General features: G+C 37.1%; 1 protein-coding gene across 3 annotated transcripts in view; it reads right to left on the bottom strand.

Moving 5' to 3' along the window:
• The window catches only part of Trm1 (tRNA methyltransferase 1), a 43,613-nt gene that overhangs the window by 16,465 nt on the left and 13,723 nt on the right, over positions 1–13,425 (bottom strand). For all 3 annotated transcript variants that reach the window (XM_083111019.1, XM_083111018.1, XM_083111017.1), the window contains exons 4-7: positions 12,703–12,890; positions 10,833–11,061; positions 8,505–8,653; positions 2,690–2,843 (exon numbers count right to left, since the gene is read on the bottom strand). In XM_083111019.1, the coding sequence (XP_082967145.1) occupies positions 2,690–2,843; positions 8,505–8,653; positions 10,833–11,061; positions 12,703–12,890 (720 nt within the window). The remainder of the gene's footprint in view (positions 1–2,689; positions 2,844–8,504; positions 8,654–10,832; positions 11,062–12,702; positions 12,891–13,425) is intronic.

Here is a 13,425-nt window from a genome sequence, read left to right as displayed (position 1 = left end):
GACACGTAGCACCTGGAAGTTTGGCCCGTCTGTACAGCTCTGACCTAGAGTTCAGAAGGTTCCCGTGAGTGGGCAACTATTGGCCTTGTAGCTGACAACTTTCAGTAACCACTTTCATTCAAAATGTGTTCTTTTTTCCCTGTAACACTTCATAAAAAAGCGAAACTGTTAGAGATAATCAAAACCACATAGGCCAACTAAAGATCGTCAACCTGCTTAATGCGTTGTCATCCAGGTTTCCATAAAAGTTTACTTCGATCTTACGTGCATCATAATCCCACTTCATACGTTTTCCTAATTGTGTCGATGTCGTAATATCTGCCAAAAAATTGTTCCGTTGGCTGACTGACTTCTCCCTCTTTTCCTGTTAGCAAACATGGGGGGAGGGGCGTTGCCGATTGTTTCAGCCACGATTTTCTTGCTCGTGTGTGCACACGGGCTAATTGCAGGCGAGAGTGGAAGAGGACCTATTTCCTTTCCTTTGACGTCTGAAATGGGGCAACCAGTTCTGGATATATTCTTCAAAACGAACAAAAACCATAGAACAAGTAAAAAAAAATAAAAAAGTGCACCCCTTTCCCCAGCTCATTCTCCGCCACTGGTGTGCACGGCAATGTTGATAATTGCAGAATAAAAGGTCCTATTTTTTTTTATGCTGTTGTCTGCATAGGAAATATTGCCCATATTATTCTGTTGCATGGTAAAACGTAAAACAAGGGTCATTTCTTTCTTCTTTACACTGCTGTTAAAAGTTCCGTCTCATTTTTCTCTTCCGCCACCTGTTGCTCGAACTTCCAGCCGCTGCACCTGGCGCCAGTGTTTTGTCTAGCGTCTGCAAAGCTCTTGCTTGCTGATAACAGCAATGACTCATCCAGCAGAAGGAAAAAGTTATTGTTTTGAATCTCGCAAAGCTGTTTTGATTTGACGATATCCAAATTCGATCTCTAGAAAGGAAAACAAGAGTTAAAACAACTTCATGTTCAGCACCTTCTGTTCTGATAAGCAAAACTGTAAATTTAATTCTTTTCTTCAGAACCATTCATGTGGGAAAAAAAAAATCGTCGATTAATGTGCGAGTAAATAACGATCTACCATTTTGATATGTGAAAATGCGCAGTTTCATAAAGCTTGTTTTAAGTTCATTTTATGCTGATGGGCTAATCGGGACTAAATATACAGTTTAAAGTGAAATTCAATTCCAAACCCGAATGATTATTGCGACCTTGTTTTTTAATGACGTGTCCTAGAATACGCACCTGGTGAAAACAGATCGCAAGTTGCACGTTTCCTTTTTCATGCTGGATTACAATGCAAGTCAAGGAAGGAGTTTGGACTGCTCCCTTGAATGGGAGAGGGGTGGGGGGAAGTGAATGAAGTTGGTTGAAGCAAAGAAAACGTGACCTTCTTTTACGATGTATTTTACACTGCTGAACCAGAAGGAAATTTACAGCCCATACCTTTTTTTTTTGTGCCTAGAAAGGTTGTGTTGTTTCTCCCGAGAGATCTAATCTTACCAGTTAATCTTGTAACAGACAATGCTCCAGTAGACCCGTATAAAATCCAACCTTCATTCTGACAGATATCTCCCGATTTTTGCTGGCGCCAGTCTGACTGGTGTCAAGATTCTTCGAGTTTCGCTTGCAATAAGCGAGATATTGTTTTCCTTTCCATAGGTCTCAGTGCAAATGGGTTTCTCATGAACTAGAATTGTAAGAATTTCCTGGAAGAGCAAAGACGGTGCACAATTGAAAGAAAGTAACATTATTTTAAATCCTTTTTTATGAAAAAGTTTTCATGTTCTATTTTCGTTCTCACAACATGCGTCATGTACATAACAGGTTGTATAACTACCAGGATACATGGTGTTACCATCTCCTAGGCATCTTTATGTCCGTTTGAGCTCCCTTTAAGCTGAAATTTGGTGCAAATTCCAATAACGACCCCTTCGAAACAATGACCCTTTTTCCGGGAACTGTGAAAGGCCGTTGTATCGAGAGTTGACTGTAATAACATTTTTATTTTAACGAAAGAAATGTGTGTGTTGTGCATGGATGAACGATCATTTATGAACATATTATATTTTGTGTTGTTCTTACAATGGATATATTACAGGAGCTTTCACACTAAAGCGACAGGCGACACGTGTCACTTGGAAATGAAACGGGAGAAATTAATGAAAATGCAACCTTTCGTACTGAAGTGGCACAACAATAATCATGAGTCGCTTGTGCATCGCTCGTACTGCACTGTTTTCTCAGTATGTGCATCATGTTGCTTCAATATGTTTATTGGTAAAATTAATGATAATTTTACTGATGTGATATATCTATAGTGCAACATTCTGCAATTTTGTTAAATTTTTATGGATAAAAACATATAATGTCCATGCCCTACCCTTTTTCTTTTACAGCAAATGTCTAAATATGCAACTTCTTTTGCATTGCAGTTATCTCTTAACATTCATTATTAAGAAGGCTCTTCAAGGAGCATTTGGAATTTTACATTGACTCGATAGAATATCGGTTATGGGTATCTGAAAATTTTATGTTGGTATGCACTTACATATGTGTGTGTGTATTTATGCACATACGTAACTCAAGATTACACCTACAGTTTAAAAGTGATTCTAAATCACCCAAATTGGCACTGCATTTCAAGTAAGCTAAACATATCAGTACACTTTACCTACATGGTGTGTATGTCCACAATGCTTGCAGAGCCTATCAACAGGAGGGCCACTTGGGAGTCCATATTTTTTTGACTTTCCTGTGTGCCTCACTTGGCCTAATGGTTGCAATGTTTGAGTTTCACAGCCTGTGCATTGGTACACCATGGACAACTTGCTGAAAAACAATAAGCATATCATTACGGAATATTATAGTCACTTATGGAATTACATTTAGAGTTTCTTGATAGTACTGATAGACATTGCTAGTTACAATTTTAAGAGCTTAGTTATGCATGGAAATATCAAAATTCTCGATAACTTTTGCCTAGTTACAAAAATGGAAAAAGTGAGAAATTTAGTCAATCAGTGGAAAACTGTAGTTGACGAGCTGTATCTCTGCGGGTGACCTTGACTAATTCACGCAGATACATGTCCATAGATGCTACCTACTCGCCATTGAGTGGTCGACAGCTCTTACAAAGTTAGAGGAGAATGATACCCATTGGCTAAGGCGGCTGGTAGCTCTTCCCTTTGCTACTGCGCAGCCAGTCGTGGTCAATGTTCACCTGCAAAGATACAAGTCTTCTACTCTAGTTGTTTTGCATAGGTAAAGTCAAAGTTCCCCGTGCTGCATATAACAACGTGTCATGAAAGCACATTTAGGGGATGTATGGGTAGGGTCCCACACATTCTCAATCTCGGCCATTTTCAAGGTGATGTAATCAGCACCACGTTCCAGTCATCTTTGCAGCCCCTCCACACCACAGGGTTGCACTCCCAGTACCCACCGATTTGAGGCTGGGTGAACCCCGGAGCTGCTTTATGTGGGGACAAGGCCATAAAAATTCTGAACTTAGATCAACCACCCTGGGAATTGAACCCAGGTCTCCTGTGTGGCAGTCAGATGCCCTACCAACTAAGGTCCTGTTCAGCCTAGGTCGGTACATACCGGAAGCGCTTCACATCAGTTTCTATGCGAGTGTGGGGGTAGTGCAACGGAGAGGTGAGGTGGGGGCAGAGAGCAACGATGTCAGATCTCTCAGATTTTCTCTCCGCCAGCCCTCTTATGCGCTTGCTGAGCTAAAGCTCTGATTCTCTGTCGTCTACTGGACGGTAGAGGTCTCAACACAGGTGTTGCAACCACTTGCAATGCATTTTCCGTTCTGTGAATTTTAACGGATTGACGTTCCGAGGGTGAAAAGCATGCTCTGAAATCTATCTGCTTGTGATTTTATTGCGGTGTTCTTCTGTGTTTTCGTTAGTTTCTTGATTTATTCGTGTTTCATTGTTGTTTCTATTTCATTAATTATTATTTATTGTTGTGTTCGAGTGCAGAGTGCATGAAGTGAGCAAGGAGAACAATGGCATTCTTTCTCCAGAATGCTACAAGAAATAGCACAAGAAAAGGCAAATAAATGTTTGTCCTCAGCCGAACAGTGTTGAACGTGTATGCCTATTTCCGGGCAAAGGAATTATTGGCGGCATCGACACAATGAAGACTGCCACTCAAATGACATCTGAAGCAACGGGGATAGCTATGTCAGAGGTCGACTATTATTAAAATTAAGAAAGACTTTAATGAAAACAAAGAGGGAAACTTTCTGCACCAAGTAAGAAGAAGAATGATATGGGGCGATTCGTCTTGAAAAATATGATAGTTTTACCCAGGCCGCTATTACGAGGACAGTGTATGTTATGTATAGGGAAAATGAGCTACCTACTTTGGGAAAACTTCATAAAACCATCAAAGACGAACATTATTTTCCTAAAATGTCACTCTCAACTTTACGGCGTAAACGTAACAACATATACGTTTTAAAAATAACTTTAAAGGTTCCTGTACACATTTTTGAAATATGTAAAATTTTAATTGCTACTTTTCATTAATTAGATGAAGGACCGTGCAAAAAAAAAAACCATTTGTTCCGTGTTCTCGATTTAATTGAACAAGTTTGTTTAAAGTTCACTTTATTCTCAGATAACCTAATCGAGACTATACTATAAAATGGAATCCAAACCATTGTCCATATGACTCTACGGGAATCAAACACTTTACTCGATTACACGACAACATGGTTAATAACTACCTCTTTTCTTTTAATTTTGTACAGTTTTTTTCTTCGAATATGAACCGTGATCCGAAAATGCCCTGATTCTTTGGTTAACTCACATTAAGCAATGTTTTTTTCTTCTTTCATTTTAAATACCATTGCTAATATGTATCATTTAAATAATTATGAAATTGTGGATTTACCAAGAGCATATATTACTTTCTAAACATAGAAATATCGTGATTGTTCAGTAGTACAGATGTAACGGAATCAAAAGAAAGCGAAAATATTGTTAATTTGCGGAAGAGAATATTCGAATACTACTGAGAATTGAAAGTAAACAATGAGTGTGAAGCCAGAGAGGTGAAGCTGTAAGCCATGCGGCGGGCTTTGTCAGTAACCGACTGTTTTGTTTGTTTCAATTGTCATTTTCCGACAAAGCTGGATGAGATCTCTTGGCGACCGCGAGAACGAAGTGTGTAGCGAAAGCGTAAGTGTCTGCTGTTTTTAATTTGTTACACTTTAAACGTGGCAACGTCTTCGCGCCAAGAAGGAAGTAGGAGTTATTTCCGGTATGTATCAAACTGGCGTGAACAAGTCTGTAGACCACTGCGACTTTGCGTAAAAATGAAATTTGAGATATGTAGGTCGTTTTGCAACTTTTGATCAATGTTTTTTTGGATGAAAAAGAAGATATGTGTAATACAATGATTCAATTAAGGACCTTGATTTTTTGCAAATGTTACAAAAAATGTTAATTATTACAGAAAAGTGTTTTGAATGTGCTGCGTTAGACTATTTTGATAACATTATCATCCAATTAAAATCACAAAATAATGCAAATTTGGGATAAAGTGCGAAATGTTGCCTTTTTCATGAATTTCAAAACATTTTGTGGATAAAAAATTAAAAATACTGAAAAAACAACATTCTTGTGTTTTAAGCTTAAAGAAATTTTTTTACCACATTTACATATGCATACCATGCATATTTTCCAAAATTGTGAACCAAAGAACCATGGTGTGTATTTATTATACATGGAATTATCCTAGCAGATACATGAAACAATGTGTAAATGGACATTTCCCAGGATTTTCATCTTCTAGAGGTACATTTTGCATCACTGAGCAAAGTGTTAAGCTTCTGATGGGTAATTGTGTGCGCATGAGAGCCTAAATATTGAAATTTGTTGTGCGAGAAATGTTTTGCGTTAAAAGAGCAAAGTGGCACTATTGGCAGAGATCGAGTGTTAGACAGCCTCAATGTCAGTCACGAGGAAAAAAAAAAAAAGAAAAAAAGATCAAAGTAAAAGTAAAGTGCTCTTCTGTGCTTTGCACCATGCGGATGAAGGTGTATAGGGTGTGTGGGGTGATGTGATCAGCACCATGCCTCTGGCTGCCTTTACCATCCCGAGTTTCCTCCAGGTACCCACTTTATACGATGCTGGGTGGGTGCCTGATCTGTCCCGGGTTCCCCCGCCAGGGATCAAACCCAGGCCTCTCATATGGTGGTCAGATGCACTAATGACTTACAAGTGAAAATAACTTCCACAAAATTTGTTACTGTTATGAATGGGTATAGGCCAAGAGATCTACAATTTAACATAGTACTTTAAAATCACAATGAACATATAATTTTAGATACAATTGACAGAAAAGTGTGCTAAAATAAAAATGTTAATTTTGGGAAAATATCACCGAAAAGGAAAAAAAAGTACAAATTTCGGAGAAAAAAAAATGACTCCGAAACATGAAGGTCTCTGTTTCATGATTCCACATGTCATTACAAATTTCTTCAAATAGAAGCATTTATTCATTTTGTAGATAGTAATAAGGTTAACACTAGAGATAAAATGTGGAAACTGTGACCACTATTGGATAGATTGAGATAAACATTTCATCTTCATCTTGTGATGAAGGAATGATTGCCTACCATGGCAAGGAACTGGTGAATCATGCTCACGTGCTGAAAAGAACTGTGTGTAAAAAGTGCAAAATAGGTTTGTGTCTTCAATGCTTTATACAATTTCACACAATGGACATTCATTTACAATGAATGTGACTATGAACATTTTAGAGATTTTATTGACTATGCAAGGCAAACACAAAAGAATTATTTGATTTACATTACATTTATAAAGAGTGTCCGAAAAGTCACGCAACCCGGTGTTTACGACCGTATAATGGAATAGCGAAACGGAATGAGAAGAAACGCTTTCTGCCAAGAGAATGCCCTGTATATTGGGAAAATTTAGAGAGACAAACATATGTAAGAACATGCATGTTTTAATAACAAATAAGCAAAGTGTTGCGTGTATATTGATGCACAGAACTCACTGAGGTAAATTATTGCAACATTTCACAATACCAACGAACAATTTGGATGGCCATCTAATGAATTTGACAGAAAAAGAACTTTGACGAAGTTTCTAAAACATTGCAGAAGGGAATAAATGGGCTGTTCCAAAAATTGATGTTTTCACAATATTACGAGGGACACTGGCAACACTGTTGGTGTCACGTGTCACTAACAGACGTGTTTCACCTCAGGCTATCACACTAAGGCACTTTTAACAACAAAGGAGAAAGTTGGTTATTCTCGAACATATGCAATAAATTACATACACCTTGCAACCCTGAAATGTGGTTTCAATTGGATAGGTATGTCAACAGCCAAAATTCCAGGCATTGGTCGACAGAAAACCACATCAGTTGCATGAACTACCCTTGCACTCTCCGAAAATCGGTGTATGGTGTGGAATATCGCGACGTCGTATTGTGGGACCGTTATTCTTTGAGACAACAGTGGATACTGCTGTGTACGGGGATCTCATAATGCAATTCATTGCTCTCCTGGAAGAAGACGAACGTGATGTTTGGCCACAACAAGATGGAGCAACTTGCCATACATCTAATGAATCTCTTCGTATGCTAAGAGAATTTTTTTGGTGATCGTCTAATATCCAAGGATTTATGGCCCAGTTGCTCGCGGGATTTAACATCTCGAGATTTTTTCTGTGGGGTTACTTAAAGGGAAAAGTATACCAAACAGGACCCAGAACATTGGAGGAGCTGAAACGAAACATTACACAGGAAATTAATAATATCGGTGCTGCAACCCTCAGGAAGGTATCTGAGAACATGATCAAGCGAACCAACTTATGTATCCAAGAAAATGGTGGACACTTCAAACATTTGCTTAATTTGTAGGGATACCCACATTTCAGGGTTGCAAGGTGTATGTAATTTATTGCATATGTTCGAGAATAACCAACTTTCTCCTTTGTCGTTAAAAGTGCCTTAGTGTGATAGCCTGAGGTGAAACACGTCTGTTAGTGACACGTGACACCAACAGTGTTGCCAGTGTCCCTCGTAATATTGTGAAAACATCAATTTTTGGAACAGCCCATTTATTCCCTTCTGCAATGTTTTAGAAACTTCGTCAAAGTTCTTTTTCTGTCAAATTCATTAGATGGCCATCCAAATTGTTCGTTGGTATTGTGAAATGTTGCAATAATTTACCTCAGTGAGTTCTGTGCATCAATATACACGCAACACTTTGCTTATTTGTTATTAAAACATGCATGTTCTTACATATGTTTGTCTCTCTAAATTTTCCCAATATACAGGGCATTCTCTTGGCAGAAAGCGTTTCTTCTCATTCCGTTTCGCTATTCCGTTATACGGTCGTAAACACCGGGTTGCGTGACTTTTCGGACACACTGTACTTTTCATGCAATTTATCAAATTTCTTATTGCTTCCACTGCAGTTCTCCATGCACTTACCTTGTCGTTTCTTTACACGTAGCTTGACTTGTGAACACTTTCACAAACACACGCACATAGAAGTCTGCACTGATAGACAACAAAGGCACAATGTAACGCCCATACCGGTTGGCATGAGACTCAATGCACTGCAGCACTATCCTCAATGCCTGTAAAGATATCAAAGAATAATAAAAAAAAGGGAACAGAATACAGCCAAAAACAATTAAATTTTTCACATTTTACCCACTTCTCAGAGATTCTTGGTGGAAATGGATAGTATGTGAGAAAGGAGAGAAACATTAAGCACTTCAGATTTAAATTGTTATTGCTATTTGCCGACATTATGTTCTTCATCTCCATGGGTTCAACTGTTTTTGTAAACAATTATTAGTAGGGCCCGGGACTTTATGTTATAACATTTTTTTTTATTTGGCATCGGATCGATTATTGGGGTCAGATCTTTACATATCTGATGAATATGAGCCGAAATAGACAAACTTGATAAGGCATATTTTGACATATTTTAGCAATATCGTGTTTTTACAACATATATATCTTCATTGTTATCCAAATAAAACATATTTCTAATTTCGTAATTATCTTGCATGTAATCTGTTATTTTATAATTTATTCTCCGTACCTTCAGCGCAACGCATAGTTCATATTATCTATGGCAGAAGAAAGGAAATTACGAACGAATAAATTAAGATCAGAAGTATTTTTTTTTACCAATAACAATAATACCCTTTTTTTATTCCGCTGACAATTGATAGCCGTACGAACATTACTGAGGAAAATGTTCTCTGTCATCGTTGCGCGACCACGAGAATCACCGGACAGGAGATAAACAAGTTTCAATTGTTCTCATTTCTTTACCTCTTTTTCACTTCTCACAGCAATCAGTCAGATTTACCAGAGCTGTAGTGAGCTGCCAATTCTGCTTTAGTTTCCAGAAATGAAATATTTTGAGTGTTTTCCCACCGTTTTATTCTGTTAAAGAAATTTTTACTTCATTTAATAACTCGCCCTAGTCGATCTTCGCTGGAAGATTCTGACATCCCATATAATGAGAAATTCGAAAGTACTAATGCACATATTTTTGCTTTACTGGAAATATTTCTTCCTTTTTCAGCCATAATTTGAATTTTTCATGACATATTTTTCAATTTTTATGACTTCATTACATACACATTTTGCAGTTTTATCGGACATAAAGTCCCGGCCCTAATTATTAGGAATGTGATGAATCTGATTCCCATCCGCCGAAATTGGATCAAGTCCTTGTCAAATCAACAAGGTCCTCAAACTTACATTTTTTGATTCATTTGAAATTTAGCATACTGAAAGGGCCACCTGAGATAGGAATCCACACAAATTTGCTCATATACTTCCAACTTTGTCCTCTTTCCATTTCTTGCTATGTGCACAAATAACATTGCCTATGGACCCTGCTTTTGAATCACACCGTATTGCTAAGAACTGGGGATGTAGACATCAGCTTTATGAACGTTAATTCAATTAATACTATATTTCATTTCTGTTTGACTTTACTTTAGAATTACAGTAATTTATCTATGAAAATATGTTATCATATATCATATTTTTCTTGACCTAACTTAACCTAAAACTAACATAACTCAAAATTCAATTTTGAAATTTTGTATAGCTATTAATTAATATTGTGTATATGGCATATAATTTTTGAAAAAAAGTTAAAAGACCCATTTTTGAGAAAATGACTACCAAACTTTCCAATAACAACATGTTACTGAAAATTACGACTTTCTAAAATGTTGTGCAATTTAGTTATTTTCCCCCTTCCTTCAAAACTGGGGGACAAGCATTAAATATCCTGAAGAAAGAGTGGTCTTGTCATGCTTCTCCCCAAATTGCTAGAAGCAAAATTCCGGATTTTTTCTCTGTAAGCTGGCAATACTGCTGCTCTTATACATTGTTGTTATATTTTTCTCCTAGAAATATCAACTATTTTCAATGAATATATGCATGGATGTAAAAATGTACCACTGCTACATTCTGCATATTTTTCATTCACTTTGGTCTATTGTGGTGGCCACAGGGGTGTACCGAATACTTTTTATTTTTCATCATCCTTTAAGTTTCATCATTGGGAGGCAAAAATGTTTAAAACTAAAAAGCTCTGCAATTTCGAGAAAAACAAAACCGATTTCATCCCTGTACAACAAATAGTTCTCAATTTTTTTTGTAAAGGGCATGCTGGAAAATTTCCCACCCGTAAAGGCCTACACATGACTCACGTTCACTAAGAGTTAATAGGAATAAACCTTATAATATTTTATTGCAAATAATGTTGAAGGAATAACTCACCATTTCGTGGCATGCCTTCGTTTTGAGTGACACTGCTCCATATTTTGTGTAGCAAGTTTCAGCAGCGTTTCCAGCCAACACAGCCATGTCCGTGCACGTGACAAGTAGCAGTCCTCCGTCCTGTACACACTGGACTGTCCCATCCAAGAACATGGAGGGGCAGCCGTAAGGATCAAGGTCCACTGCATGGAATCTGTCTGCATATCTCCGGTTCTGATACATCACCAATCTACGAAAAACAGATGAATTACTTCTCAACGCTATGCAAGTTTAAATTCCAAGCTATTAAGTAGGGCTCAGCTCGTACCACTTTGAAGCAATATCATTACTGTTGCTTTTATGGATTCCCACCAATAACAATACATGAAAACTATAACTATTCAATAGTAGTTCAGAATATTTATGTAATACAGGGTAGTTATAAATTATTGAGCACATTTTAGGATGAATAAAAGAAGAACTGTAAAGTATGCATATTTAGTTTAGACCATGTTGAACAGTTTTATTCACAACACGTGTGGTAAGTCGATTTCCCTGGGCTTCTTGTAAAAACATATCTCACTCATTCTGTCTTTGGAGACCGTTGGTCTGCCAGCACCTTTCCTTTGTTCGACACTTCCTGTATCCTTAAATTGCTCATACCAACGTTTTATGGAGTCCTTACTTGGAGGATTACGCTCCTACTCTAAGTGAAAACATCTTTGAACAGTTACAGCAGATTTAATTTCGTGAAATCAAAGAACAAACATAGCTTTCTCTTGTATGGTAGCCATCTTGGATCTGAGGTTCCCTACCTTGTAACCATAGCGTGACGTATGTTCGGTCGACAAACTCTCACTGCTGGTCTATCATTTGCAACAAAAGAAAGCTTGCTTCAATAGTGTATTGTTCTTTAATTCATATATCAAATGTGCTCAATAATTTATAACCACCCAAGTTTTCTATTGGAAAGAGCAAAATGCCGAAGTTATGCCTTAAAGTATTCACAATTGCACATGAATCACAAAATTCATTTCTCCCCACAATGCTGTTACAAAAATTATAAAATTATGCATTTTGTTAGTGGGTACAAGTATCAGTATTAGGTAGATTAGAATCTTCACATTTGTGTTGAGAAGGCACAGGGACGTCCGAAGACAACAGTATGATGCACTATTACATCTTCCCCAGTTGTGCCAGTTTCATTATGAAAATATGTCGAGAATGTTGGAGTATATGTGGAATATTAAGTTATGTCAATAAAAACCTAAAGGAGTGTTTTTTATAGGAGCACTAGTTGGAAGAGAATTGGTTAGCAAATGAAAAATTATAATCATTTGACGATAGGAAGTGACTTATTATACACCTTGATTGACAAAGTTATTTAATCATTCAAGTTCTTCACGAAGAAGGAACGTAAAGTGCCCCATGCATACTGCACCGTGCCATGAATGCATAATCAGGGGCTGTAAGGGTAGGGTCACATACATTCGGCCATTTTGGAGGTGATGTGTTCCTAAATTCCTATCTTAGATCACTTCAAGAAGAATATTACAATTTTGTATCAGATCAGTAGTGTATGGGCCAGAAATTTCACAGTGGTCCATCCTCAAAGAATTATTATAAAATTTAATGTTATGATCTCTCAGGTATCCATTTTTAACATAACATATTTTTGTCCTTAAGCTGACTGCAAGGAAAAAAATAACACTATACAGCCAATGATCTTTCTATTTTTTTTCCTTGCATGTACGTATTGTGTACTCCTGAAACGTCACAACAATAAAAAAAATGTATGCTTGTAACAACCATAGACTACAAGAGAAATAATGATTTTTCTATTGCATTGATTTCACACAAAGCTCATGAGAGGATGAAAATATTTACTTACGAGGCATCATTATGGCTTGTAGTTACAAGATGTTCTACTTCATTATGCTGGACGTTTCTCTCTATACTTTTCACAGCAGTTTCGGAAATATCATTGGCTACAATACTCTTCACTCCAGGCACCTCTTTCGCGTATCGAATGGACCTCAATCCAGATGCAGACAAAGCTTCCAGTATGGTGATTCCATTCTGAAAAAGAACAGTACTAAATAATAAGAATGGTTCTTTAACTTCCATAATTAGCATATGTGAACAGGTCGATGAATTTTGCCTTAGAAAAATGAACACATATTCACATTACAAAAAAAAAGTCAATATAAATTATACATTTATGTACATAAAAATAACAAAGTGGCAAATTTGGCACTAAATTACAGGCTATTAAAAGCTATATTGTATCGGTAGTTTTTACTGAAAAATTAATATGCTTATACAGTAAAACCTCGTTAATCTGGACTAATGGGACGATAAGTTGACCAGTTTAACGATAGTCCAAATAAACTGAAATAACCTAAAAGAACAGTAGAAAGTGCATTAAAACTCAGTTTATAGCAACAAAACACGTTTATTATGGCATATTTAAAGGGCATAGCCCGAAATACACTATACAGTACAGTAAAATGTAAAGCAATAGTGTACATACAATGCAGTATGTATGACGAATGCGATGTTGACTTCTAGCCACATTTAAAACCTTGCATTCTGCTTTGTTTTTGGGGGAGGT

This window comes from Lepisma saccharinum, chromosome 24 (genome assembly GCF_977018435.1).
Source record: "Lepisma saccharinum chromosome 24, izLepSacc3.1, whole genome shotgun sequence".
In the NCBI taxonomy this organism is placed as follows: Eukaryota; Metazoa; Arthropoda; class Insecta; order Zygentoma; family Lepismatidae; genus Lepisma; species Lepisma saccharinum.
This window is presented reverse-complemented; position numbering and strand designations above follow the sequence as displayed.